General features: G+C 43.9%; 6 protein-coding genes across 23 annotated transcripts in view; 4 read left to right on the top strand and 2 right to left on the bottom strand.

Moving 5' to 3' along the window:
* The window catches only part of LOC119559570 (heterogeneous nuclear ribonucleoprotein R), a 56616-nt gene extending 45888 nt beyond the window's left edge, over positions 1-10728 (bottom strand). For 3 of the 6 annotated variants that reach the window (XM_037872675.1, XM_037872695.1, XM_037872647.1), the window contains exon 1: positions 10229-10727. In XM_037872675.1, the coding sequence (XP_037728603.1) occupies positions 10229-10241 (13 nt within the window). In that variant the 5' untranslated portion in view covers positions 10242-10727. Of the gene's footprint in view, positions 1-10228 lie in introns of all 6 variants that reach the window. The other 3 variants (XM_037872605.1, XM_037872654.1, XM_037872725.1) reach the window with 2 other exon arrangements.
* On the top strand, positions 5150-10219 carry LOC119559554. Its single transcript, XM_037872592.1, has 7 exons — positions 5150-6223; positions 6283-6578; positions 6634-6814; positions 6887-7004; positions 7558-8087; positions 8372-8489; positions 8603-10219. Exons 1-7 carry the CDS (start codon positions 5310-5312, stop codon positions 8867-8869), a joined length of 2424 nt encoding a protein of 807 aa, XP_037728520.1. The 5' UTR covers positions 5150-5309; the 3' UTR covers positions 8870-10219.
* Positions 10729-10837: 109 nt separating the features above from the next.
* On the bottom strand, positions 10838-27584 carry LOC119559681 (putative thiamine transporter SLC35F3). 13 transcript variants are annotated; one of them, XM_037872794.1, is made up of 11 exons: positions 27380-27584; positions 20487-21021; positions 19692-20100; positions 19451-19629; positions 17993-18121; positions 17704-17893; positions 17532-17621; positions 17024-17153; positions 16601-16670; positions 15003-15032; positions 10838-12442 (listed from the first exon to the last, which is right to left on the bottom strand). In XM_037872794.1, exons 2-11 carry the CDS (start codon positions 20973-20975, stop codon positions 11921-11923), a joined length of 2238 nt encoding a protein of 745 aa, XP_037728722.1. In that variant the 5' UTR covers positions 20976-21021; positions 27380-27584; the 3' UTR covers positions 10838-11920. The 13 variants fall into 13 exon arrangements, 9 of the variants coding, with proteins under 9 accessions (XP_037728722.1, XP_037728669.1, XP_037728679.1 ...); XR_005220937.1 differs by lacking the exons at positions 10838-12442; positions 16601-16670 and adding exons at positions 12468-12981; positions 13152-13881; XR_005220936.1 differs by lacking the exons at positions 10838-12442; positions 16601-16670 and adding exons at positions 12468-13434; positions 13647-13881.
* LOC119559800 (proteasome subunit alpha type-7-1) lies at positions 18474-19423 on the top strand. Its single transcript, XM_037872886.1, has one exon. The coding sequence runs from the start codon at positions 18543-18545 to the stop codon at positions 19311-19313; it is 771 nt and encodes a 256-aa protein (XP_037728814.1). The 5' UTR covers positions 18474-18542; the 3' UTR covers positions 19314-19423.
* LOC119559781 (phenoloxidase-activating factor 3) lies at positions 22239-23362 on the top strand. Its single transcript, XM_037872863.1, has 3 exons — positions 22239-22361; positions 22424-22540; positions 22615-23362. The coding sequence occupies exons 1-3, from the start codon at positions 22244-22246 to the stop codon at positions 23295-23297; spliced, it is 918 nt and encodes a 305-aa protein (XP_037728791.1). The 5' UTR covers positions 22239-22243; the 3' UTR covers positions 23298-23362.
* On the top strand, positions 23878-24873 carry LOC119559791 (phenoloxidase-activating factor 3). Its single transcript, XM_037872875.1, has 2 exons — positions 23878-24086; positions 24141-24873. Exons 1-2 carry the CDS (start codon positions 23909-23911, stop codon positions 24839-24841), a joined length of 879 nt encoding a protein of 292 aa, XP_037728803.1. The 5' UTR covers positions 23878-23908; the 3' UTR covers positions 24842-24873.
* Positions 27585-27743: the final 159 nt, after the last annotated feature.

Below are 27743 nucleotides of genomic sequence, written 5' to 3'. Positions count from 1 at the left end.
AAGGAACCTGCCGCAGGACCCTGTCGACACACACGCCATATGCGCAGAAGGACAACAATTGAATTACAAAATTATTTGCTGCTGCTGTCGTCGTTGTCGTTGTCTCCGTCCTCGTCCTCGTCCTCCGACTGACAGAACTAGTTGTAGTGCTCGCAGGACAGCCAGACAGGATCGAAAGGGGCAGGACAGGGCAGGGCAGGACTGGACGGGGCAAGGGCTCCCTCAAGTGCCTCTTGCCGGGGCTGAGGACATGTTTTCTAAAACGGAAATTAGGTGACAGGACGAGCCGAACAAGCGGGCTTTTGCTTCTTGTCGACATCGTCTTGGGTCAACTTTAATTGCCGCTTTGTTCTGGTTTGCACACTCGGAAAAATAATAGGCACACAACCGTCTAATGGGATACATATTTTTGTCGTTTGTAAGGTGGTAATAACCTGAAGGAACGTTATGTTCATCTCATGGTAAGTAAAAGTAGGATTATTTAAATTTAACATAATTTTCATACGTTAAGTATATTTAAAGCTGAGGACTTACTCCTGCTTAAGCGATTATATATTTTTTAACAAAATTTATTTCTAAAAACAATATTCGAATCAAGAAATACAACATAGATAATGATAATTTATGGAAACATTTAATTTGTTTGTTCAAATTCAAAAATAGAGGTTAAAAAAATATATTATCCAACTAATTATAATACCTAAAAATAAAAAACAATTATAAATGACAATTTAGTCAGGGCTAAATTAAAAATAAAATTAGAAAAGGATATTTGCAAAAAAATTAAAAACCTTAGCTTTTGAACATATGTGAATATTTTGAGGGGATTTACATATTCCATATCGACATGCGGCGTGGTTTATGTTTTAAGATCAGAAAAGGAGTTCTGGGTGGCCTTTGGGCAAAACTCAAAGAAGGATCGGGGTCACCAAGCACCACCTTTCTTATGTTCATGGCTCGGGGCATAGTCAAACTTCCGCAGCTCCGTTCGGTGAGCACTTAACGTGTATCTTCAGCAAACACCGCGGCAATTAGCGCTTCTTGGTTTGCCCGATAACACTTGGGGGCCTTAGAAAATCCAGAGAGCGCAGTTATAATACACTTTGCGTCTGCGAATGTATCTGTAAATGTATCTGTATCTGCGAGTGGGCCGCAATTGTATCTCTCAGACTGTCTGGCTGAGCGAGCGTGCGAGAGTCGCGTGTGCAATGCTGCAAAAATGTTCAAATTCATTGCTTTTAGCTATATATTTTTTACTTTTTGTTTGCGATTTTTATTTTTTTGTTTTTTGCGTTTTTTTGGTTTGGTTTGGGTTATCGTCTGGCAACGGCAATCATAACAGCCAGGGGCGTAGAGGCAGAGGGGGTGCACCAGTGTTCAGACCAGTGCGAATACAAAACAAAATGATGCAGAAAGGCGAGAGGTGCGGCGTGTTTTTCGAGGATGACGAAAACTGAAAACTGAAACGAGCCAAACGCACGAAGACTCCGCCGATTTGGCTGCATGAGGAGGATTCACATTCGGAATCGAGGGGCAGGAGCAAACATTCAGGCAGTGAGGCAGCAGCAGCAGCAGCGACGACGACGACGTCGACGACTTTGTGGATTTTGATTCTGGGTCATTCACCCTTGACAAAAAAGCATTTTTGCTCTGTGTTAGGCCGCTTTTGTATGCGGTGTTTGCCTTGCTTTGTTGCTGATTGCTGACGTACAGGCATCCACATTTGGACTCCACACTGCACACTCTCCACTTGATTTCGCTTATTTAGCTGGATCCCGAATCCGATCGAATGAGAGACGCTTTGCATATGTCCAGGTCCATGTCCATGTCCCAAATATAGCCCAAGTATATGTCCATTTGTCCGGTTCTCTTGTCATTGCCCGGCATTGTCTACGCTCGCTTTTGTTTTATTTTATTTACGCCCCACAAAAGCCATTTCGGTTTGATTTTGTTTAAATCGCTGCCCGTTGTCTGGCCTTCTAAGATGTTTTTTTTCCATCTCTTGGTCTTCTGTGTTTATCTCGTTGCGCTTTTTTTCCCCGGCTGGTTTTTTGAACCCTCGAACCCCCGATTTAGAAGGCAATTTCTGTGTGTGCAAAATGGAAACGATTTTTGGGCCCTGGTCCTGATAAATATTATCGCAAATTAGTCAGTGCGCGGCTATTAATATTTTTCCGCAAAACAAACGATTCTTAATCATTACGAACATGCTGCAATTTTATATTTACGATGTTGCGAGTTCAAAGAACGTTTATCTTTCAGTTTAATGCTCTAAAAATAAGCAAGAGTATTTCAAAACTGTTTCAATTTGGTATTAAGTGATTTATTTAATTAATTTATCAATAGACCACAATCTATTTGGATTCATTTTATATTTATGTATTTTTGTCTGACTAAGCTTGTGTACCAGCTTAAATGCGATAAATACTACTTCAAAGGACTAAAGGCTTTCGTTATTTCCCATCAGTTTCTGTCAAACTTTCAAATTTCCCGACTTGTTCAATCCCGAGTTGGGAAACTTTTAATGCCCTGGCACATGGCCGAATTAAAACGTTATCTGCCATGCAACGTTGCCAAATCTCCTGGCTCCTCTCCATGATGTTGCATCCAATAGACCTCCCCCGCCTCCAGAAAACTCTCTCTTCGCCATCGCCAGTTGGCACAAAGCAATTGCCATGGCCATTTAGGACAACTGCAGAACCAGCAGACAGCAATAGCACCAACAACGGTCGAATTTACACAACAATCAATTACAGTAGCCGGTGCTAACGAAAACAAAAACAAACAGCGAATGGGCCAACTAAAACAAAACACTGGAGACCGGCGAAAAGAGGCCAGAACAAAGTACCACAACACTACAAGAAACTATTATATTTCAACAATACTAAAAGGATCGCTTTCTTATGCGCATGATAAACCAAAATAAGGGTTTTAGCTCAGAAATGTTTAAGTCTTCCGGATTTAAATGTAGACGAGACAACAGCCTTGAGATAGGCAACTATTTATTATCATATTTTTTAGAACTGCACACTTTGAAAGTGTTTTTTTTTAGAGAACTAAAAAAAAGGTTTTATAATAAACGTTTTATTTAAGTAAGAATTTAATTTCATAATAAAATGAATCTTTTAAATAGATTATTCCTTTTAGAAAATTAGTAGGCCTAGAACATATTATTTTAAATCTATTTTCTGCAATTTTTTTTTAGGACCTGAAATGCACTAAAGTTTTGATATATGATAATGATGGATATATAGATATATAAGATCTATACTAGATATTGGAAAACCTTGTTTTAAACAGTATTTTGAGTTTCTTAATATAATAACAAAATTAATAATTTTAATACATTTTAAAACTGATCTTATAAAACGTAGAAATATTTTCTTTAGTGCATTATTGCGATTCCCACGTGCAAAATAAAACAGTGCATGAGGCGCGTAGATTTATCTGCATTATGGCACACCGATGCACTGGCTCACAGATGCAGATACAGATACAGACACAGGTAAAGCAGATACACCCACACACGCGCACGTACGGAAATGTCAGTCGACAAACTGGAAATTATGTTTGTGCCGAATTTTAGTTTTGTCGGCCAAGAGGATCCCCTGTAATCCAACTGGCAAAAAAACGAGATGGCCGGGGGAAAACAAAGGCAAAACAAAAACGACAGGTGTAATAAATAACCCAAACGAAATGGCCAGGACGTGGACGCAGCAATGTAATGGAAAGTGGTGCAGTGCGAGCGGTGGGTAGGGGGGTAGGGGGATGGGGAGGAGGAGGAGGAGGGTCAAGGAAGGGGTCACCCAGCTCGTCCACTAATTCGTGTCATTTAGCGCAGGTGGCGACAGAGGAAGAGCATCGGGGGGCAGGCGGGAGGAGGCAGAGGTAGGGGAAGGATCGGGATGGACAGAAGCAGGATGAGTAGCCGTAGGGATGGCAGGATGAGGAGCAGGGCGACCACAACAGATTGACGCTGAACGATAGCGCCAGGAAATGGCCATTGCTCCAGGGGCGAAAGCCACAAGCTGTGACCACAGCCGCAAAGTTGCCAAAATAGCTGCTCTGGGTGCTGACCCGAATCTGGATTAATTCAATCCCTATCGCAGGAGGCTTCAATAATGCAGGAGGGGCGTTGAGTCGCCTAAGAGGGTCACTGGGCAGGGACGTAGTTAGAAGTCAAAGGGGGTTGGAATTTTATACCCCATGTTTAAGTTTCTCTTAATTTTGAATTAAGTATCTGACATTTTCCATTGATTTCTCTGTTCAATTTATAAAAAAAAAAATTATATGGAAAATTAATCCTAAGCCCATCTCAAAATATAATTTTCATAAAATAAATATTATTCTCAAATGTTATTCCCTGTTTACCATAACTAATAACAAATATTTTTATTTACCCAAATTATATGCATACTTGATGGTTGATTTTATGTTAATTAAATATGTTTCTATATTACCGGAATATACAAAAATATTTTGTCCAAATTGTATAAACCCCCTCGAAGCGAGATCTCTACTTCTCTGATATCTCGGGAGTAGGAGTGGTAGTCCTAACCAATGTGGAAATCCTGCCAGATTGCCATATTAAATTAATGAACCAAGTGCAAGCCGTTACTGCACTAAAATTCCCATTAAACTAACTGAAACAAGTATTTATGTCCCACAAATTTGTACCCCTGTGACTCAGCCCTTTTTTAGCCAATTTCCATTCTTGGCCAGGTTCCAACTGCCTGCTGTTGCTGTCAATTCTGGCCTATTTGAAATGCAGTATATAAAACTTTTGAATTCAATGCACTTTCCCCCCTTTTGTGACCTGCCAGTTCGATAACACAACCGGTTCGATAGTCGATAGCTGAACCAGCCCGCTCACACCCACATAAAGCGGACGCTTTACAACACTGTTGGTTTTTAAAAGGTAAACATGAGTCATCGAAGAATTAAAAAAGCTTTGCAGGCTTTTGTAACTTATAATAAATAAATGCAATATAAGCAATATTATTTTCTTAGTGTAAATGTTCATTTTTAGGGTTACAACTATTTTCATAGTTTTAGAAAACAAAAAAATAGTATGCATTCGTGATCTTTAATATCGATATATATCGGAAACATCGCACCGATAAATCAATGTTTTTGTACATCTCTATTTTGAGGGCGTAGTTCCAACAAGTGCTGAGCATCATAATTGTCTATTACAAAGCGTAGCTCGGCGTTGTTCCGCCCTAGAATCTCATTTTATGTTTAGTTATTAGCTTAGGAGTGTTGCTTGTTTAGTTCGCATTAAAAGGTGTAAGAGGACAAAGGGTAAAATGTTTCCCTCGTCGATTTTGGGGCGCAGCTACCTGCTTTTCATGCTGGTGCTGGCCGTGGGCGTGTTCGCCCAGCACGAGTGGCAGGCTCGGGACGCCTTCGATGAGATCAAGCGGCAGTTCGACAAGGTGAACGCGGACAACTGCCCCATCCAGCACCACTCGGACCTGTTCATGCCCCTGGACGCAGTGTCCCACAAGCCAGACATCAAGGAGGTCAACGTGAATCCGGTCTTCCCCAATCGCACAGCCCTGCTGCATCTCCAGAATATGGCCCTGAGTAGGAGCTTCTTCTGGAGCTACATACTCCAGTCGAGATTCATTCGACCCGCCATTAACGACACCTACGATCCCGGCATGATGTACTACTTCCTGTCCACCGTGGCCGATGTCTCCGCCAATCCCCACATCAATGCCTCCGCTGTATACTTCTCGCCCAACAGCTCCTATTCCTCCTCGTATCGTGGCTTCTTCAACAAAACCTTCCCGAGATTCGGACCACGTACCTTCCGGCTGGACGATTTCAATGACCCTATTCACCTACAGAAGATATCCACGTGGAACACCTTTGATGTACAGGATCTGGGCGCCCATCATCCAGACTCCATATCCAAGGACTACACCCACGACCTGTACAAGATCAATGAGTGGTACCGCGCCTGGCTGCCAGACAATGTGGAGGGACGGCACGATACGAAGATCACCTACCAAGTGGAGATTCGCTATGCGAACAACACCAACGAAACATACACATTCCACGGACCGCCTGGCTCGGAGGAAAACCCCGGCCCCATTAAGTTCACAAGGCCGTACTTCGATTGCGGCAGGTCCAACAAGTGGCTGGTGGCCGCCGTGGTGCCCATTGCTGATATTTATCCCAGACACACCCAGTTTCGGCACATTGAGTACCCCAAGTAAGCTTTGATTGAGAGCCACCTTATTCCCTGCTCCTAATCCCCTTGATCCTTCTTAGATACACTGCTGTTTCGGTGCTTGAGATGGACTTTGAGCGCATAGACATCAACCAGTGTCCTTTGGGTGAAGGCAACAAAGGACCAAATCACTTTGCTGACACGGCGCGGTGTAAAAAGGAAACCACGGAATGTGAACCACTCCACGGTTGGGGATTCAGGCGCGGTGGCTACCAGTGCCGCTGTAAGCCAGGATGGCGGCTGCCCAACGTGGTGCGGCGACCCTATCTGGGCGAGATTGTGGAGCGGGCCTCGGCAGAGCAGTACTACAACGAGTACGACTGCCTCAAGATTGGCTGTAGGTTTTGGTTATAATTATTTAGATGCTTGAACTGACCTTTCTTGTTTTAAAGGGATCCAAAAGCTTCCTATAGTATGGGAAAAGGCCCCCTACCACATACGCCAAAAATATTTGGACAGACACCAGGAATATCGCAACTACTCTACCGGCTCAAGGGCCCTCCATACGGAGCATATAAACATTGATCAGGCGCTGAAGTACATTCATGGAGTCAACTATCGCACTTGCAAAAAGTAATACCAACCAGAGTTTGCCCAGCCAAGGTTACTTTAATATACTGATCAATTATGTTCTTCCCTTGACAGCTTCCATCCGCAGGATCTGATTCTGCGCGGCGATGTCAGCTTCGGCGCCAAGGAGCAGTTCGAGAACGAAGCCAAGATGGCCGTGCGACTGGCCAACTTTATTAGCGCCTTCCTGCAGGTAAGCGAAAAATTCAGAGCAAACGATTCCCATCGCCTTCACGCTAAATGAAGAGCAATAATTGATAACCCGACACCTATTAAGAGCCTTCGACGACGGCTCTTGAAAACTTCTCAAGTGTAAATTATAATTTTCCACGCGTAATTCAACTTCCTCGAATTTCCTGCAATGCCAGTTTCTCGGTTTTTACCGCTGCTGCCGATGCTTCTCTTACTATTTGGCATTTCTGCGTTGCCAGCCGCGCGGCGTGAATTAAATATTCAGTGTCAAACCATTACCAAATGCTAAATTCATTAGTTTGAGCGCCGAGGACACGAAAAACGGGTTCGCCACAAGGCGTCGTCTTCATTAAAGGCCAGCCACAGCCGCAGCAGCAACGAAAACCTAGGGAAATCATGGGGATGAGCTTCTCCTTTCAGCTCGTTCTCTGTGTCCATATTTGCACAAGTTGTTAGCATTGAAAAGCGGTGGGGGGAAACTCTTATGTTTCCCAACACCCAAAATGTTCCCCAAAACTCAAGCCCAAACTAAAACCCGATTCTCCCCTTTGCAGATATCGGATCCCAATGAGGTGTATTCGGGCAAACGTGTGGCCGACAAGCCGCTGACCGAGGATCAGATGATCGGCGAGACACTGGCCATTGTCCTGGGCGACAGCAAGGTTTGGTCGGCCACAATGCTCTGGGAGCGCAACAAGTTCACCAATCGCACATACTTCGCACCCTATGCCTACAAAACGGAGCTCAACACGCGAAAGTTCAAGGTGGAGGACCTGGCGCGCCTGAACAAGACGCACGAACTCTACACGGAGAAGAAGTACTTCAAGTTCCTCAAGCAGCGCTGGAACACCAACTTCGACGACCTGGAGACCTTCTACATGAAGATCAAGATCCGGCACAATGAGACAGGTGAATACCAGCAGAAGTACGAGCACTACCCCAATTCCTACAGAGCGGCGAACATCAAGCATGGATACTGGGCTCAGCCGCAGTTCGACTGCGACGGATACGTGAAGAAGTGGCTGGTGACCTATGCGGTGCCCTTCTTTGGCTGGGACAGCCTCAAAGTCAAGCTGGAATTCAAGTGAGTAGAGGGGACAATGTGGAATAGGGGTTGGGCTGGGTTGGGTTGGGATTGAGAGACTTGTTGGGCCGGTCCGCTGCGTGCCGCAGTCGCGGGCCGCTCAAACCCCTTTTTAGGGCACAGTCCCACTCCCAATCCCTATCCCAGTTCTATTCACATGCAAATGTCCAGGTCTGATTGTCTAATTTTCGAGTGTTGACAAGACCTAACTTCTGACTTGTGACTTCTGGCATTGTGATGCAAATGGTAGCAATTAAACTGACTAATTTGTTTGCTCTGCGCAGGGGAGTGGTGGCGGTCTCCATGGACATGATGCAGCTGGACATCAACCAGTGTCCGGATTGGTACTACGAGCCAAATGCCTACAAAAACACGCACAAGTGCGACGAGCAGACGTCCTACGTGAGTAACCACAAATATTTGACTAATTCTAATAATATGTTTTCTTCCATATTAATGTTACTACCTAAATCGCTCTGTGATCAGCCTGTTTAATAAATATATCTGTTTTTCAGTGCGTTCCCATCATGGGTCGTGGCTATGAAACCGGTGGCTACAAATGCGAGTGCCTGCAAGGCTACGAATATCCTTTCGAGGACCTAATCACCTACTACGACGGCCAGCTCGTAGAGGCCGAGTATCAGAATATCGTGAACGATGTTGAGACCCGCTATGATATGTTCAAGTGCCGATTGGCCGGCGCTTCGGGTCTGCAATCCGCCGTGGGACTTGTGGTCGCCCTGATCGGGCTTACGCTCACCCTGCTGTATAGATTTAGTTAAGCAGCCGCACGCCAAATAACTAACGCAAACTTCCGTCCAAACGAAACTCTCATCAAATCTCTCCACAAAAGATATAACTACAAAGCAACACAGACACAAAATTGACACCCAAAAACAAAACGAGCTGCCAGCCCAGATCTCCGCCGTTGCTCCCTTTGAACATTGTCATCATTTATCTGCAAGGCGATTAAGTTGTAGACATAATCTATTACAATGAATCTGGTTATTTGTCATTTCTATCAAAGGCAGCAGCAGCAGAAGCGGCAACGGCAGCGTCGGCAGAAAAGCGCAAACAGCCGCGCCTACTGCGCTCAGATTACGGAAATGCCGTGTAGCTCGTCTTTTTCTCCTTCGGAGATCCTCTCTAATGTCCGTGAAGTCGCACAGCTGTGTATGTGAGTGTGTGCGGCGATCGCAAACCTGTTAACATCGGAACCCAGTTAGGCCCAGTCGTACCTACACCCATCGGGGAGGTCGTCCAGGTCCAAGCTGAGGGTTGTTTGTGCCGCACGCACACCTTTTTTTCCTACCAACGGATGGCACAAAAAATCCAACGCCTGCCATCGTGTGTTTTTCTTATATTAAATCGTCGATGGTCCGTTGGCTGCGATTTTTTGCCTGAATTAAATATATATGCCGATGATGCTGCTGCTGCTGTGGCGTTTTTTCCGCTTTTTGTTTTTTGCGCCTTGATTATCATATGCGCTTGAATTTTTATTATCTGTACCCTGAGAACTTTTTCTATGCGCCGCAGGAACCAGTTTATCAGCCACTTGGTCTTCTACCAGGGCAAAAAAGAAATCTCCAGCGTTTTTTCATTAAAAACTTTATAGCCATAGGTAGCTGGACAGGGGCACAAAAAATCTTTTTCACACATTTTTCATAGTCATTTCAGGGCATCGACGGTGGGCAGTAACTGTCTCAGCATTCGGGCAACTCCTCCATTTCCATTTGGAAAAATGCCCGGGTCTGCGGAAACACGTTCGAGTGGCCGACCATGTCCGCTTTTCGTTTTGTTTTTGGGTGTCTTGTCCCCCTGACATTCCACAGTAGATTTGTAGATCAGTACAAAGAAAAAAGCAATCAAAAGTGTAAATTGTGCCTTAAAACTGAATTAAGTGTTCGTAGTTCTCGAATATTTGTAATACCACAGACTATATCGAACGTCCGTCCAATGAGCAGTCTATTTTGTATTATGAGTCCATCTATCTTAGTGTTAAGTGCCTTGAGATAAATCGCAGAATTTTTACAACATTCTTTTTTAGCCTAATGTATAGATTTTAAGTGCCTAATAATTCTAAAACAATACATATACACATTGTTCAAATATATGATTTTGTAGTGAAACAATCGACTTACCAAACTTATTCATTTTGATGCGAATGTCCCCAACGTCAGTCGAATTGATGGCCGCTTCCGATTCAAGTTGTTCTCAAGATGTGAATTTTTCTTCACGCTTTGCAATTTTAACGTATTACGATCGAAGAGCACAAGTCAAAATCCAATCTTTGAATTTTTTACGTTTTATAAAAGTGCGAAATTATACCACAATATATGATATTATGGTTTAGAGAACAAAAACAGAATATAAAAGATCTTGGAACTCCAAAATAAATTCACGCCGCCCGTCTAATCGCCGAGCGCCGCAAATTCTCCTCCAATTTCTTGATCTTATATATATTCGCGATCACACGATTGCCCGGCTCGATTTGAATTGGTTCGCGCTATCGATCGGATTGCAATCGGCTTTCCTATCGACGAAATATAAAGAATAATTTCTAATTTGGACTTATTTTTGATCCTTTTAGAATTTTAACGAATTTTTGGAGGGGGATTTATTCAGAATGGTTGATGTTTTAATACTGAGACAATTTTTACGCTCATAACCCTGACAGTTCTTATCTCGAATGAAAAGTTGCCCAAGGCCTGCTGGTCCTATCACATCAAAACGAAAGTAAATACCAATCATTTTTAGTTTTTAATTAACCATTTATTTCGTGTTCGGTTTTCGTGTGTTCTAAATACATCCCAGCTATACCATTGCCTCTCTTTTCGGGGCGGGTAGGTAAAAGTAGGTAGTGTACGCAGTTGGTTATCAAACATTTTTATAAACTATCACAAATCAATTATTGGATGTAACTACACAACTTAGTTCATATAACAGGCGACAACACCAAACCGAATGTTCCATTTTGGGGATTCCCAGATGGGTTCAAAGGAGAGGCGGTCGCGTTAATACAACAGTATCCTCGTTGATTCATTTCGACTCTACAACACTTCGAATTACAAGTTACGAACAACACATAAACATTTAAAAAATACTAATACTTCGATTCGTTTTTGACTCGGTTCACATTCAGTTCGCGTTCAAAACAAAATTCTTTAACAAAAGTCCAATCCACGGTTAACGTTAAGTTTAGATGAAAAACCATTTGGATCTAGTCGCTAGATGAGCTTACAGTTTAATGGGTTTCTTAGCCGGGTGAACTTTGAATTTTTCTCGGTGACGTCTAACAACTATTTTCCTTAAATATCTTGGATTTTCTTGTTCGTTTTTTCGTTATCGTTTCCTTCTTAAGGTGTGCCTTTGAGTGAATCCACTTTAAAATATTTGACTATTCATTGCCTTTATAGTTAATGTATATAATTGCTAAAACAATTGGCTTCGATTCCTTACACAATTTCGTAATAATTATGAGTATTAAATTATAACCGTATATAGTTAACTTTCGGGGCACTTTTGAGCTCGATGCGCGGGCTCCTTCTGGGTTTCTGTTTCTGTATCTGTATCTTGGAGACTGAGATTCAAGGCGAGGCAGGGTTATCATGGTCATGGATTCCGTTGACTGGAGGAGATTCTAATCTCCGTGCTGTATCTGTAACTGTAGCCTTTAAATGTGTTATATTTGAGCAAAATTGTAACTGCATGCGATCCGATTGAACTTTTACATCAACAACAACGACAATAATTATGATAGAATGACACATAAACTATAACCGATCTAATAAATCTGATTGTATGCTATTGATATGCCAGGAGCGAGAAGTTCCTCAATCCGACGGAGCGTAGTACACCACGGTGGACTTCCGCCGGAAGCCAAGATTGAAGAAGGACGTCTCCGACTTCTTGCGCTCGTGCTCCTGCTCGTTGCCAAAGTAGGAGAAGAGCCGCCCGGTGGCTCCGGTATGGGACCGATGGTGCTCCGGTCGCCCGGCTGCACCACCGTGGACACTGTGGCTGCTGCTCTGGCGGTGGATCTTGGTCAGCGAGGTGTGCGAGTGCTGGCGCTGCAGGTGCTGCTGGTGGAGCGAGTGCTGCCGGTGGTGGTATTGCTGCTGGAGGTGCTGCTGGTGGGTCTGCGGATGCTGCTGTTGGTGGTGCAAAAGTTGCTGGTGATGCTGTGCGTTGGCGCCGCCGTGGCCATGTAGAAACCCAGTGGTGGTCGGCGACAGATCAGTCATCTCACACGGCCAGAGGGTGAACGAAGATGGGACCTTATGTATCCCGTCCGATAGTCGATAATGGTGGGATGCTGACCTGTTGAAGTACCGCTCCGAGGGCCGCGACCCCATCTATATTTTGTGTGTGGGAAGATAGTTTTTTTTTTTTTTTCGTTTGTTTTGGTAAAGACAGAGTGTCACATGTTAGTATCTGGAGGGCTAGCTATCTGGTTAAAGTTATCTTCTGTTTGGCATTAGATTGATTTACTTTCTAGGCATTTCTTAGGTGTTCAACTCTAGGGCGCTACATACACTCACATTTACATAGAGTAAGCGCTTGCATGTCTATATCTTTTGGGACTAGGCACTGCAGGGGTACAGGACTCCCCGGGAATTTGGTTCCGGGCGGGATCTCGTGTCTGCAGTGCATAGATACAATAGCCTAAGCGCTAAGACTTTTTACTGATTTTTTACTGATGTTTTGTGTTTCTTATATACAAATTTATCGTGTGTGTGTTGTGAGTGTGGTGTATTGCGGAGTATGTGTTGGTGTTTCGGGGGTTTTAAGCGGGGTCAAGTTACGGGTGCCGAAAATAGTTACATTAAGCTGTGCTCTCCAAAGTTCATAAGTAGCTTGATTAGCAAAGATACTTCTCAACAACATAGGCAAGCTGTAAACATTACAAAGCAAACGGAACTTAAAAAAAGTTTTAAGGACTTTTCAAAAATTTTACATATTTTTGGGGAGAGGTAGTGATCTGGTGAGCTGTACATGGGGAGGATTGGGGGTGAAGCTAGTGATGCTAAGAGCTGATCAAAAATAAACTTATGGGACTCTCACCGTTCGATCGTTTGAGTTTCTCAGTCGGAAACTTGAATGTTACTTAACGTAGTTTGGTACAAAAGTGTTCTTAACAGTCGCATAACAGTTGTAAAAACTTTTTGGGTTTTCGGGGGAGATGCGTGGGCGTGGCAGTGGCCGGGGGCCTAAGCAAAAACAGTCGGAAGCCACACACGCCGGTTTGGTTACATTCATGCGATTGGCTCAAACAACATATGAGTCGGTTTTGACCGCATAATACTTTCGATTGTGTTTGTAATGGGTAGCATATATATGCTGCGATCTGTGGGTCGAAAATCCAAAAAGAGTCCAGACAGAAGGAGAGAGAGAGACAGATAGGGGAGATAGAAAGAGAACGCATAACTTAAGGGGATGTCGACAAAAGGATAAAAGTATAAAAATCAAGATGATGCCTGTTATGGTACTATTTCTACGAGGGGCAACTGTACCTTGGTAGTACTTACAGCTAGCGATTAGATCAAGTTGCGTACTTACCCCGATCTGGCAAGTGGTGTAATTGAGTTTCAGAGTTTTGTTATTTTTTTTTTGGAAAATCTTTTTACAAAATATATCTTGTCTTGTTCTGTTTTTTTTTCTCTTTGTTTTCTGTACAATTCTGTGACTTGTCCAAAACTCTTAGCTTATATGGTGCGTGCGCGTGATGTGCCGCTGCGCATATCTGGTGGACGGTCCCGTGACTTCAGCTCGTTTACAAAGCGCTGGCCTACCGCTACATGGTTTATATGTGTGGTCATGTTCGATCGTTTTTTGCAGTGTATTTTTGTGGTTTTGCAATGGGGGTCATTCAATTGGGCCACGTCCCGTTCAGTTGTGTGTGGTGTGTGTGTGAAGAAAGAGAGAGAGAACAGTTCGAGAAGAGGAGATAGTCCAGAGAAACACAGAGAGAGAGAGAGAGAAATAGAGATAGGCAGGTTGTGGCAGAGGTGAAGAAGAAAAACAAGAAGAAAAAGAAGCAATAGTACAGATTAGCGGTGTTACTATATACAAATCAGGAGATTCTACAGCTAGAGATCTGAAAGATCTCTAAACGTGGGCTGTAAACGATACAGCAGCTACACTTTAAGAGTGTATGCTGTTTCTATCCTGCATACCTCCAGTTTGAGAATGGCTGCCGCTGCATCGTTTACACCCAGCATTTTGTTTCAAATGGCCTCCAAAAAGAATATCATACAAGAAACTGTTCAAAGGAAGATCATGATCATTGCATCTACTCCGGTGGCTCCGAAAGTGAGTGGGTTGGTGGTTTTGGGTGATTGGGTGAGTCTGTCATTTGGCATCGATATCGAATCGATACACTTTATGTGAGGTGACTTTAGCTGGCGGTGGGCATTGCAGGACCCTCGGATCGACTTACCTTAGCACTGGGCCAAAAGAAGAGTTAACCGAAATCTGGCAGACCGAGACTACTCAGTCGTACTGTACTTATTAACCAAAGGCTATCATACTGTTACTCGTATTAGCTTACGAAAAGTAAATGGAAATCAAAACTTAGATGCGAGAGGTAAGGTTAAGAGAATCACTTGCAATCCCTCACAAACCAAACGAAACCAAATCAAACCCGAATTATCAAAAGTCTAGGCAAGAGTTGACTAAGGATTATAACGAAATCGAATCGAAAAAAACATACTTCGCTTACAGTTGGATTTGGATAAATATATTAGTAAGTTTGTTGATTGCTTGTCTCGGTATGGGCTGGGTATTTAGAGTAAGGTATTCCTATATGGTATAATAACGAAAAACCCTTCTTTCAGATTTCGGGCACCGTGTTGTTTATGCTTAGGTTGTAAGAAACATATTCAATTCTCAGCTCAGCCTAAACTCGAAACTCACCTCGCATTGTGACCCAGCATTATGATGCTTCTGCAAAAAGACAATTGAGAAATGTCGACACGTTTTTTATATATATAAGAAGTAGGTAGAGTATATAGCATAGAGTAGAGCTTGAAGAATTTAAAGTTAGGCAGACAGATCGCACAGAAATAAAGGAGTAACTCAAGAGCAGATCAGTTTGGAAAACGAAAAACTGTCAATTCGAAATGAAAACGAAGAGAAAACGAAGTTTCGGTTCAAACATGCCAATCAGTAACAATTTGAATGCATTTTAATGTATATCATTATTTAGGATTTAATCGTTTTTAAAGGTCGGGTCTTTGTTTTTATTTGGTTTCTCTATGGCCGGTAGCATCCTGACATAGTTTTTGGGGGAAATGATAATGGATAAACGATATTACTTGGGGCGGTGGGGATTTAGATACCCAGCTTTGGTAAATTCGTTCATGCTGCGACTTAACATCTGCAAAACATCTATGGTAACTTGCGCTCTCCTCTCTAAGTGCAGACAGTTTAAGTAACTAAAGAACAAATAACCAAAAATCGAATTTATATACACGAACAGGTTATAGGTTATGGCCAAGTCAATAGATTTAACCCAATTACAAGAAGCTGCAATTCAGTAGAGGTCACACAACAAACAGCCAAACAAATCATCATCATCATCATTATCATAATCACCAGCATCCATATTCTTGGAGTTCTGCATGGATCTTGAAATGGAAACTTTCGCAACACCAGCGAAACTCAAACTACGTATGTACGTTGAGGTGGGCGTGTGTGTTTCGGAGTGTGTTGTGGGTGGGTGTATATATTGTTCATTTGTGGGAACTACTACAGTAATAGAACCTCGGCACCAGCAACCAACATCCAGATACAAGGATATATCTTACACAAATGGGCAAAACAAAAAGGTTGACCCTGAGATCGGTCTGGTAATACCCCGGCATCTGAGGTACATATTTGGGGTATGGGGTTGCTGATATGCCGAAACGAAACGAAATCATCAAAAGTATCAACAACAATAAATATAAGTACATTTATGGTAACGGCAGCGCCAAAAAAAACGTTAGGAACAACAACGAGATGGGATTGTCAACCAATTGCACAACAGCCGAGGTAGTTGGTGTCAGTAAAACGGCTTTATTTAACGGTAACGATATATAGATATATGGTTCGTAAAATGTGTGTAGAGGTATATTTCGGTATATAGTTAATTGGGTGTACATAAAGGCAAGTATATATATGGTAACAGTTAGATACACATGTCTAGATATTTTTCTTTCAACAAGGGTGAGCGCAAAGTTGGAAGCCAAAGTGTTGTAGTTTTGCTTGTGGGGATATATATTTTTTTGTGTTTTTATACCTATAGATAGCATAGAAGTTTTTGTTGTTGTATTCAGTAAAAAATCTGCCAAGTTTCTGTTACTTATCATTAGCAATTATCAAGACAAAATTGAGTTGGAAGGTTCGTTATCTTAGGATGCCTACGGTTCTAGTTTATATCTAATGGTGTCTTGAATCAAGGATTTGGTATTGTTTTTTTTGTTTTTGATTTTGGTTTTGGGTTTTTGGCTTAGCTTGTGTTTTTGGCCTACCGAATGAGCATAGCGAATTTCGGCTAATTCACAACAACATTGGTAGCGGAGTATGGCACGAACGCTCTTTCTGCAAGATGTTTGTTTATATAAAATTAAATATATAGTTTATGTGAGTATACAGGAAATCAACAGCGTTTCATACAAATCAAACATGAGAAGAAATTTTAATTTTTTCGATGATTTATTTTAACGTTTGCTTTAGTCATTAACGCCACTGAGTGGCAACAACATGAAATAATTAATTTGAAATAAATTCCAAAATAATATTAAAATAATATACAACCGAAATGAACTTAAGCCGTAAAATATTCGAAACAAACACGCACGAGTCTTTTACTCTGACAAAGAAAATTAGCATATTAATTGAATAACAATTATTCTTAGCAATATGAGTAAGTACGAAATATATTTCCGACTTACCGCAACAATCGCGTTATATAATCTGGCCAGTTGGCGGGGAACATAACGAGGAAAAATCCGATGCCAATCAGAATGACTCCGGCCAACTTCATGCCCGCAAAGTTCGCACTGTAGAGTATGACATCGAGTGCTAAGGGATCGAATAAGATATTTAATTAGATATCTTCTTATAGATATTTTATAAAACTAAATAAATGCAACAATTCAAACTATTTTTCTAAGAACAAATAACCAATTATATTAACATTCTGTTATTTTGCTGTATCCAATTCAAGTTTTCTAAACAAAGTTCGTCTACAATATTGTGAGAAGTTATATCGCAATGCCCCCACTACAAAGATCAAATGGTCTTACGTGCCCCACACGAGTGCTCGGCTGTAATATTACAATTTAAAACAATTTATGGTCACGAAATCCTTCACACGAAAAGAGGCTAACCCTAGAGTCCCAACAAACCCCCATCTGAACCCTGGAAGTAATTCCGAGGAGCTAGCCTGTGTGTACATACCACCAGAAACGGGAACAGCGGTAATCAGACCCAATGTCACAAACATGTTGTACGTAACGGCGGCACTGAACTGCATCAGAACGTGGAAAACTGCAATCAAAATTAATTACACCGATAAAAGTTAACGGCACGGCGAATGCAGGGGGATCTGGCGCTAAGGAATGGGTCCTACCGAGGAGCAGGAGGCTCGCCGCGAACAGCAGGTTCCAGGGTATGCTCTCCGATGTGAGGCTTTCCGTGCCAGTCAGGTAGAGTCCCAGCACCACGGGCCACAGCAGCAGGGCGTTGAGGAAGCCGAGGGCGGTGAATATGAAGGCGATTTGGCTCACCGGCGGATCGCCCATCACCTTGCGGAACATAACCTGGAAAGCGACAGGCCAACATGAGCACGACATGGCCCGCACACGAACCGGGAAAATGGGACATCCAAATGAGGGTAGGTGGATAGGAGGGATACTCACCCTAAACACGGCATAGCCGGCCCCGGCCAAAGTGGCCAGAACCACGCCGCTAAGGGTTCGGCTTTCCGTGATTCCATCCATGTAGGCCAGTAACGCTATTCCCGTGTCGCAGAGGATGATGGCCACGATCTGCAATAAAACGTTCGTTTAACCATGATTTCAATGAATTTACAAAATAAACAGCAATGGGGTTATATAACATGACTTTAATTAATAGCCCTTTGCAACTACACCTTTTGATCTACAAATTGCTCGGAAGAACTTAATAGTGTAATCTAATACTTGTTTGTTTTTTAATATTTAAGTCGGTAGTGAGCAGTGTACCTTAAGGAAAAAAATATATTATCAGGTGGCTACAATTTGAGATCAGAAATGGTGGAAAGAATAATTAAGAGTTTCGAAGCCATCACCTAAAAACACACCAACATCTGAAGGCTAAAATCTCTAGGAATTTACTATCACTTTATAAACAATCAATCTTGAACATTGCCTGTCAGAGGCGAAAGCAAAAAGCTAAAAAGCTAATATTTTGTATTTAATCAGTTTAAAGATGTCCTCCCCCTACGATCGAGCTGTTACCATATTCTCGCCGGATGGTCACCTGTTGCAGGTGGAATACGCCCAGGAAGCCGTTCGGAAGGGCTCGACGGTGGTCGGCGTTCGGGGGGCCAACTGCGTGGTGCTGGGCGTGGAGAAGGGCTCGGTGGCCAAGCTGCAGGAGAATCGCACGGTGCGCAAGATTAACATGCTCGACAGCCATGTGGGGATGGCATTCGCCGGACTAACAGCCGATGCCCGTATCCTGATAAATCGAGCCCAGGTCGAGTGCCAGAGCCATCGACTTAATTTCGAGAATGCGGTGACCGTGGAGTATATTACCAGGTACATTGCCCAGCTAAAACAGAAATACACGCAGAGCAATGGGCGGCGACCGTTTGGAATATCCTGCCTTGTGGGCGGCTTCGATGCCAGTGGAACTGCACGTCTGTTTCAGACTGAACCTTCCGGAGTTTTTTACGAATTTAAGGCGACTGCCATTGGTCGCTCAGCAAATACAGTGCGGGAGTTCTTCGAGAAAAACTATAGCGACGAGGAAGTTAGAACCAATCGGGGAACCTTCAAACTGGCCATTGGCGCTCTTCTCGAAGTCGCCCAGTCGGTCCACAGTCACCTGGAGTTGGCCATTATGGAGATCGGTTCGCCACTGAGAATGATGGAAAGCACGTTAATCGCCGAATTTGTGGACATCATTGAGCACGATAAGGTGCAGGAGTTCGAGAGGAACGCGAGGAAAATGAACAGACTTTATACTGGTACCTAATTCTATTCTTTCATCAGATGGTCTTTGACTTGGAAAACTTCTTAATTAATCTTTTTCATTCATATTTTTATATTCCTTGGTATTTTGGTTAATGATAATATATATTTAGTTCTGCCCAAAAGACTGAGTTTACTCACTCTCACGCCCACGAACTGCTCGTGCAGGATCACCCAGGATAATAGGTACACGCAGGCCACGTTGGTGGCGAACAGGGCCAGGGCATCCGTGGCATAGAGGACGTGCAGGGAGAGTGTGTACAGGTAGGTGGTGACCAGCCACAAAATGCAGAAACAGAGGCAGCGATTGAGGAAGCGACCTGTGGGTTGAAAGCCAGTTTAAATCACGTTTCTGAAATGTTAAGAGCCCACTCCAACTGACCCACTGTGAAACCGCGCTCCCGGAATCCTCGCAGCACATCGCCTAGGATGTCGCTCAGCTTTTCGCACTTGCGCGTGGAGACCAGACCCAGGATGTAGATGGGGAAGAAGAGCAGCGAGAAGTTGGTGAAGAACCAGGCGGCGAAGAAGGGGGCGCTGAAGTAGACCGGCTGGCGCGGTGGTATGTTGAACATCTCGGTGGCGTCCTCGACGTGGTGCAGCGACGAGTCGCTGATGGCCAGTATGTCCTCCAGTTCCGTGCTCAGATCGGCACGGCTTGAGGATGTGTCCTGGTCGTCGTTCAGCAAGTCGTCGTACGGAGCACGGTACTTGTACATGTACTTAATGCAATGGGTGGCCCCCACCCACGAGGCGGTCATCAGGATGGTCACGCACACGCCAAAGTACATCTGCAACTCAGCATGAACATAACACGGTTAGTACTTCATTTCAATAAAATTTAAGCTTCGCAATAAAATGTATAATAAGAACAATTGAGCTCTATATAACACCAAGTTACTGGTGAGTGGTATATGGTTCTTTAACACTTAATCAAGAGCTTAGGTGCCCCGAATTATGGCAAAGAAATATGTTTAAGTGATTTTCTTATTTATTATTATTATTGTTCTCTATGAGAATTGCTTTGAGCTTGAGAAATCTGCCTAGTTTATCGTATATTGTTGTTGCTGAAAAGTATGCAACGACTTCTTGATTTGGAAGGTTCTTGACTATATTGCTTGGACAATCTTGTTGCTTTGGTAATAAGTTGACACAGATTAAGCCTAGTCCTCCTCACCTTGCGTGCCAGTTCGGAGCAGCAGGACTCCTTGCAGGCCTGCAGCTTCCGGAACCGCAGCTCCGGCTCCTCCCCGTGGCCATTGGCCTGTTGCTGATCCGTCTGCGTGTCGCTGGAGTCGCCGCCGCCGAAGTGGTGCCCTGTGTTGTGGCTACCCGGTGCACTCGTGGGCGTGTCCGCCGGTATGATGATAACCTCATTGGGGTCCTGTTGGCTCGAAGAGATCGAGTCTTGGTGGGTTATTTGCGGGTTGCTCGAGGTGAGCACGTTGCTGAAGCCGCAGCTGCCCGTTGCCCCGGTGCCACTGCCATTTGCAGCGGACGATCCGGGAGCCACTGCAGAGCTGCTGCTGGCTCCCGCTCCGCCGCCTCCGCCGGAATTGTTGTTATTGTACGGGCCATTCGTCGACGAGTCGCCGGTGACCACCACGGAAGGAGTGCGCACCCGTTTCGGATTGAAAATGGCTGGAATTTCGCCGTCACGCGTCATGCTATCATCATTGCCGGGCTCCTAAGTCGCTCATAGTGGTCGAATCCTGAAAAATCATAAGTAAAATAGTTTATAATATAGTTGCTACGGTTATAACTTTATAGTTTCCAATCATTCTTTTATGGGTCCTATACTTATAATCCTCAAAATGTATTTGGATAGTTTTTAGTTAGTTATAATTAGTTAGGTTAGTTAGTTTTTAAAGTAAGCTGGGAATCATTGTGCATTTTTTTGACGACAAATTGTCTATCCTTGACTTTGTGTAAGGTGCCCAGATCATTCTAAACTCAGTATACGATTAGATAAAGACATTTAATCTATCTGTACGTCAGATTTTAAGGTGCATTTTGTGCATAACATTCTAGCAGATTTGGGTTTGCATTTTAAAGTAAGGCCTAATCAATGATTCAGTTCGATTCGGGCAGCCATTCCATTTCCATCCCTGCACCAGGGCCTAGGCCGTCTAGAATCGGGCTGCTCACGTGCTACCGGCGATTAAAGATTGAGGAACACGCAAATGGGAGGCCATTTCTCGGCGCTTTACAAGCGAAAGGCGCACCCAAAGCCCACGCAGTTCGTTCAGGGTCCGAGCAATTTGCATGGGCCTCCCTTCTCCACCACTGCCTCCTCCATCCAAGGGGGAACCAAACTGGCCTAGGCCAGACTCAAGGCTAGGGCAGCCAAGTTTTACGAGCACCGCCGAATGGCCAGCCAACCAACTAACCAGCCTGCCGTTCATTTAAGTCCATGCCCAACTAGGAGCCCATTGGATGGATGGAGGGCCCCAAAGGCGAGGGGCTGTGCTCATAACAATGCGAATTATGAACGCCCCGGCTCAAGCAGGTCAAGTTGAGTGGACAATAACGACCAACCGGATCTGGCTGGGCAATTTGTAAGCCTTCTAACTAGAGTGTTAAATCCAGCCCCCATCCCCTGCTACCAAGCCGGATGAGTTAAAATGTCCTTTGGTGTCCTTCACCTTCGCATCCCACCGAGCGGCTCCTGTTTGCCATCGATAATAGTATTCTAATTGAAACATTAATTATTCAGTCCAGTGGGGGCAGGCTGAGGGCCCAAAGGGAGATTCCAAGAGCGTAATGGCTTTATAATGAAGGTCCTGATAATTGCCTGCAATTTTGAGTGATTGAGAATAATATTCTATCGATTTCCGAGCAACGTCATTGTATGTAACTTCAAGTCGAACTGGAATCTGCAACTTTGACTTTTTTGCAATGCTTTTTCTTAATTATTTAACTAAGCTCAGCTTGATGCCATATTCATCTGAGATAGAGCTTTTAGTTTCCCATGAGACGTTAGCGCAAATCGACATGGCATTAACTGTGAGCGGAAAACTCGTTCTGCTTCTAATTCTGGCTTGGCTGGGGGGTAAGTCGTATATTAAATATTATTATTTACTAGTTCATTTTACTTATGATATGAAATGGCAGCCTTGGCAATGGGAGATACCCAGTGCGGTCGTCTAGATGAGAATTTATTGTACACCACCGATGAAAAGACAAAGCCCTCCGAGAATCCCTGGGTAGGCATCCTACTGACGGATAAAGGTGAGCCGATGATTATGATGTGAGATAAGGCATTTATAAGAATTCTGCCTTAACATCTACACTCGATTTCACAGGAAATCGTTACGAAAACATGGGATGCTCCGTTGTCATTATCAACGAGTTGCACGTCCTCACCACTGCCACGTGTGTTAAGGGCTTCCAGAACCGATCCGGAGACACTAAAGCCGTGGCCCTGCTGGGCGTTTGGAATGAGAACGACTCGCCCGAGGAGGAGCTTGTGTGCAACGACAAGGACTTCTGTGTACCGGGTCCCAAGCCTTACAAAGTAATCGATATCAAGGTGCATCCGCAAAGGGACAGGGATACGGGGGACAACGACTTGGCCATCCTGCGGCTGGAAAAGCCCGTCGAGTGGACCAACTGGATCCAGCCGATCTGCATGCAGGGCAGCTCGGAACCGGAAACGCTGACCAACCGAAATCTTCACTACTCCGGCTTCAACCATGGCGACTACGCCCGGGGCAAGGGTCTGGCCATGACGGTGTCCACGCCGAAGTGCAAGCAACTGACCTCCTCCACCGTATTCTTCCCGGCCAACCAAATGTGCGCCTATCCCGTGAAGCGCACGAAGTTCTATCCGGGTGCCCCATTAATGGACATCGATGTGCGGGATGATAAACCGCACAACTTCTACTTGGTGGCTATTCTAGTTCGGAATGTAGATACCGATGCCACAACCCAGGTGTACCAAAACGTGCGACGCGCCCGCTCCTGGATATTCGAGAATTCAAAGTAGGAAGATTTACTGCATTTTGAACAACTTGTTTTGTGAATAAATAAAGATTAATAATTAAATATAGATATGAGGAAGTAAAATGTTTGTGGGTTCAGAGGAATTACTGATGCATCGTGATGGGAGCTGCCCAGGGTTCCGCATCCGAAACGGGTTTTCAATTGATCTTGGTAATGTAATCATAGAGCATTAACTAGAAGCGTAGAAAAACAGGTAGTTGGAAGAGTAAGCTGGAAATTTTATCAAACACCTTGCGACACAGAGAAAAAATAAAGTAGGTTCTCAAGTTTTAACCGTGTGGTACATAAATTTAAAGGATAGAGTTATGAGTTATAAACAGTATTAGTCAATTGTTAAAGTATTTTAATAATCAAAAATTAAGTAATAAACTCAAATTTATGACATTTAATCTAATAACCTACATTCAAGTTTATGCCGTTTGAATTGCAAAACTTTACAAGCCTGTTTGCCTAAAAATTTCGTTCAGTGTTGAATCTAGTTCTCGTACAGATCATAAGCTTCTAGATAAACCCCCTGTGAATTGCATTGTAAAATGTAGTTGGAGACGTTTATTTTTCCCAACTCAGTTAGTTAACTTTGAGCTGTGCTTTAGAATGCTTGGACGAATCGCAGTTACCACGTTAATTTTAGGCCTTCTTAGCTTCGGTGTGCAATCGGCCGAGCAGGGTGACACGCAGTGCGGAGCCTTTAATGAGGATCAGATGCTCAAGCAGAAAGGCTTTGCCATTCCCACCGAGCACCAGTGGGTTGTCCGAATAGTCTATGGCAAGGGTAAGAGTCCCACAGTTCCCATATAAAGCAGAATATCCCCACCGACTATTTCAGGGTTCGAGGGCAAGATTAAGAACAATGGCTGCCTGGGTGCCCTGATATCGAAGCGCACTGTGCTGGCCCCCGCCCACTGTTTTGTTCAGTACAACGGGGTGGCAGAGGCCTTTTCCGTTCACCTGGGTGTCTTTAACAAGAGTGCTCCCGTTGGAGTGCCATCCTGCGAATTGGATGGTTATTGCACCCGTCCTGCGCAGGAGATCAAGCTGGCCGAAATAGCCATCCATCCGGAATACGATTCCCGAACCCTGAAGAACTCTCTGGCCGTGCTCACTCTGCAGCGAGATGCCAAGATCTATCCGAACGTTATGCCCATCTGCATGCCACCTATAAACTTGCTCAACGAAACACTGGTGGCCCAGACCTTCATGGTCGCTGGTCTGCGCATCTATGAGGATCTGCGACTGAAGACGTGGGTGAATACGCTCAGCCGATCCTTTTGCCAAAATAGGGTCAAAACTTTGGTGACCAGCAGCAATACGGTGTGTGGCTACCACGCCCTAAAGGAGACCTATTATCTGGGAGCCCCGCTGGTGGGGATGCAGAAGAAGGGTCACTCCACCCAGAACTTCTACCTGGTGGGCATCATGATCGACTGGGGCTTGGATGGGGATCGCATCATGTCCAGCTTCCTGGCCATTCGCAACTACATGGACTTTATCAAGCAGAATTCCAACTCACTGATTGTACGCTCCTGAGCGCTGAATAAAGTACACATGAAAAAATGCCAGCTGCCAACAGGTCTTGCTGGGGTGTTAATTATTCAGCTCCAAGACCGAAACCCTTTGTTCGCAGCTCGGAGCTCGAAGCTCGTGCAACATGCAAATTGTTCCTACACTTATAGCATTTTAATGAGCAGTCACTCAGCGCAGCGCAGCCGCCGCTAGTTGGCTAATGCGAGGAATATGCAAATTTCATCGCTTTCTCCGCGCCCCCCCCTTTTGGGGGTATGAAAGTCTGGCAGGAGACAGCCGAAAATGTTGCAAATATCCAGCAGAACGGAAACGGAAGCCCTGGGGCCTGAATGGGCGGGTGGCGAGCGAGGATTCGGTGCTGCCTTGCCATTGGACGAATGCCAAGACATTGACTTAACTGGCAGGACTCGAAGAAATCTAGGAGAAGTGAACAATACTCTGCATGTTAACAAAGAATCGAATGGGAGGACAGCAAATAGGTTTAAATATGTAGTACTGTCGGTGCCATAGTTCTCACTAATATTAAAAAAGATTTTTTTTTAATTTTGTAGATGTAAATTTTTAATATTTTAAAAAGTTTATTAAAATTAAGTATTCAGTCAAGGTTTTTTATAACTGCTTATAAAGATTTTTTTGAAATAGAATTTGGATAATATTAAAAAAAAATAGTTAGTTGTTGTTTCTAATAATATTCTTGATCTTAAAATTTTAAAAAGGAAATCTTTTTTACTGTAACGAAAGGTAGTGAGATGATTTAGCATGTATTTTTTCTTTGGGCACTGAATGGGCTCGGTTCGATGTAAAAAGTTATTTTAATGTGTGGGACGGACTTCCTTTATGCATAAAATAGACAAGCCAAGGAGACATAAAATAACAGCCAGGAGGATTAAACATTAAATGGCTGGTAAGTTTAGTCCTTTATCATCACCCTTCTCGTCCCCAATGTCTGGTAATGCTAATGTAGACACATCGCCTTTATTGGCATGCCCTTGCATACTTTTGGGCGCCAAATTGCTCTATAAAGCAGCTCTAAGAAAAATGAAGCTCGCTGTTTATTTTTGCCAGGAATAAAAATCACAATAAAATTTAAATTGCCAGACATGGGCGTCTTGAGCAGCAGATGGAGATGGGTAGGAAAACGTGACCAAATGACGATGACCGACGGGGATAAACAGCGCATTCCACACGCCGTGCGAGGAGAAATGCGATTCAAAACAAAACAAACAGCTGAACGACCGAGAGAAAGTGCGCCCATGAGGAGAAAGCGCGAGAGAATTCAAAAAGAGAGAGCTGGCAGCTTTGTGTGGGTGGTTTTTTTGGCCAAGAGTAAACGAGCTTAACAACAACAAAGGCGAAAAACAGCCAACAGTAAGCGTACTTGTGTACGTACAAACACACACACCTCGGTCGAGGACACCACGCGGCGTATACGCAATGTGACACTTTTAGTGGTTATGGTCAAGCACAGCACTTGAGCGAGGGCAATGCGAGAAGGAAAGCGAAAGTGACGCCAAAAACAGTGGCAGTCAGACACCTGCTCAGCCACCTGGGACACACGGAAACAAATTCGAAGTCCGAAAGCTATAGGGTGCTCAAAGGTACTACGCACAGAATGGTTTAATGGCCTTTACCATGTATAAAATAGAACTCATCAATAAATAATAGCCTATTTATGGGTCATACAATCATGGTTCTGCCATTTCTAATTAATATTTTAACACAGCGGACTAATTACGGTTTTATATTATAATATATTTCTAATAATATGATATTATTATATATAGTTTTCCAAAATGTTATTTCTTTTGGTTCCAAATGCCCGCCAAGATATCTTTTATTTTTGTTGTCTGAAACCCCTGCACATATGTGTGTCCGTATATTTCTGAGGTTGGGTTTAGGGTTAGTGACTAGGCCTTGAGGTTGGCGCACACCTTGACAGTAGTCGAAAATCTAGCCCAACCCCCGCAGACAGTTGTGACAACCTGGGACGGTTGAATTTTTCATTTCGCCACGAAAACAGGGCAAGGGAAATTGCCTGGCGAATCCGTTTATCCGTTAACAAAAGTGGGAAGTGTTTTTCCAGGCCGCACAGCTGTCGCTTTAAATGTCTCCGCGCCGAGTTATGGATGCTCGTCGAGGCGTTTAATGTTTTTATATAATTTACTTAAGCACTTAATGTCATTTTCCCACGACACTACCACATGGTACACAAACTTTACGCAATTCTCTGGCCCTCTTGCGCTCTTTTCTCTTATATAAAGATAGCGAGCGGACTGGTCTGAAAAGAACTCAAATGGACTGGCGACACTATTCTCCGCGGTTGAGCTCAGCCCTTTACTTAATTCAATTAAATGTGCAAAAATATGCTGGGGTATAAATTTGGAGCAGCTCGGGAAACGAAACGCTCTGCACGGATACACAAAACGGAGGCTCATACACACAGATACACAGAACGCACACGCACAGGGACAGATACACTTGTCTCACATCCACATCAACAAAGGCATAATGGCCAGCACACACGAACGAAACGAAACGAACCGCTGGCTTGGCCCAAAAAAAAGCAACTGCCACTTGAGCGAGCCTTTTGACTTGTTTTCCTTCGACTTAGGTGGAAACTGTGACAGCAGCGTTTCTGGCATTAGCTGCTGGCGTTTTTCCAGCTTTCCTTTTCTAGAGCACCCGACGCGGTCGTCCTGGGAAACCGTGCTGCTGTCGTTTCTGGCCAGGAATCTCAAAGTCGACTGAACCTGAACCGTTTCCTGAGCCAAGCCAGTGTGAGAGCTTTTCCTAGCTCTCCCAGCCGAAAGCCCTCTCACTGGGCCACGCTTTTCCGCTCCCATCGGTTTGGTTTTCCAGCAAAGAAAAACACTTGTTAGGAATTTTCTTTGCTTTTTGTTTTGTT

Source organism: Drosophila subpulchrella, chromosome 3R, assembly GCF_014743375.2.
Source record: "Drosophila subpulchrella strain 33 F10 #4 breed RU33 chromosome 3R, RU_Dsub_v1.1 Primary Assembly, whole genome shotgun sequence".
In the NCBI taxonomy this organism is placed as follows: domain Eukaryota; kingdom Metazoa; phylum Arthropoda; class Insecta; order Diptera; family Drosophilidae; genus Drosophila; species Drosophila subpulchrella.
Note: the sequence above shows the minus strand (reverse complement) of the source record. Positions and strands in the feature narration are given on the sequence as shown.

What these genes read in the sequence shown, in the direction of transcription:
- LOC119559681 (XM_037872794.1), bottom strand. Translation starts at nt 20,975, where the DNA reads ATGACGCGTGACGGCGAAATTCCAGCCATTTTCAATCCGAAACGGGTG. An exon ending in GGAGCGCGGTTTCACAGTGG is followed by an intron (nt 19,630 to 19,691) that starts GTCAGTTGGAGT and finishes TTCAACCCACAG; the next exon opens with GTCGCTTCCTCAATCGCTGC. An exon ending in GGCGAGCCTCCTGCTCCTCG is followed by an intron (nt 17,622 to 17,703) that starts GTAGGACCCATT and finishes TTTTGATTGCAG; the next exon opens with TTTTCCACGTTCTGATGCAG.
- LOC119559800 (XM_037872886.1), top strand. Translation starts at nt 18,543, where the DNA reads ATGTCCTCCCCCTACGATCGAGCTGTTACCATATTCTCGCCGGATGGT.
- LOC119559554 (XM_037872592.1), top strand. Translation starts at nt 5,310, where the DNA reads ATGTTTCCCTCGTCGATTTTGGGGCGCAGCTACCTGCTTTTCATGCTG. An exon ending in CGACTGCCTCAAGATTGGCT is followed by an intron (nt 6,579 to 6,633) that starts GTAGGTTTTGGT and finishes CTTGTTTTAAAG; the next exon opens with GGATCCAAAAGCTTCCTATA. An exon ending in TTATTAGCGCCTTCCTGCAG is followed by an intron (nt 7,005 to 7,557) that starts GTAAGCGAAAAA and finishes TCCCCTTTGCAG; the next exon opens with ATATCGGATCCCAATGAGGT.
- LOC119559791 (XM_037872875.1), top strand. Translation starts at nt 23,909, where the DNA reads ATGCTTGGACGAATCGCAGTTACCACGTTAATTTTAGGCCTTCTTAGC. An exon ending in CCGAATAGTCTATGGCAAGG is followed by an intron (nt 24,087 to 24,140) that starts GTAAGAGTCCCA and finishes CGACTATTTCAG; the next exon opens with GGTTCGAGGGCAAGATTAAG.
- LOC119559781 (XM_037872863.1), top strand. Translation starts at nt 22,244, where the DNA reads ATGCCATATTCATCTGAGATAGAGCTTTTAGTTTCCCATGAGACGTTA. An exon ending in AATTCTGGCTTGGCTGGGGG is followed by an intron (nt 22,362 to 22,423) that starts GTAAGTCGTATA and finishes ATGAAATGGCAG; the next exon opens with CCTTGGCAATGGGAGATACC. An exon ending in CATCCTACTGACGGATAAAG is followed by an intron (nt 22,541 to 22,614) that starts GTGAGCCGATGA and finishes TCGATTTCACAG; the next exon opens with GAAATCGTTACGAAAACATG.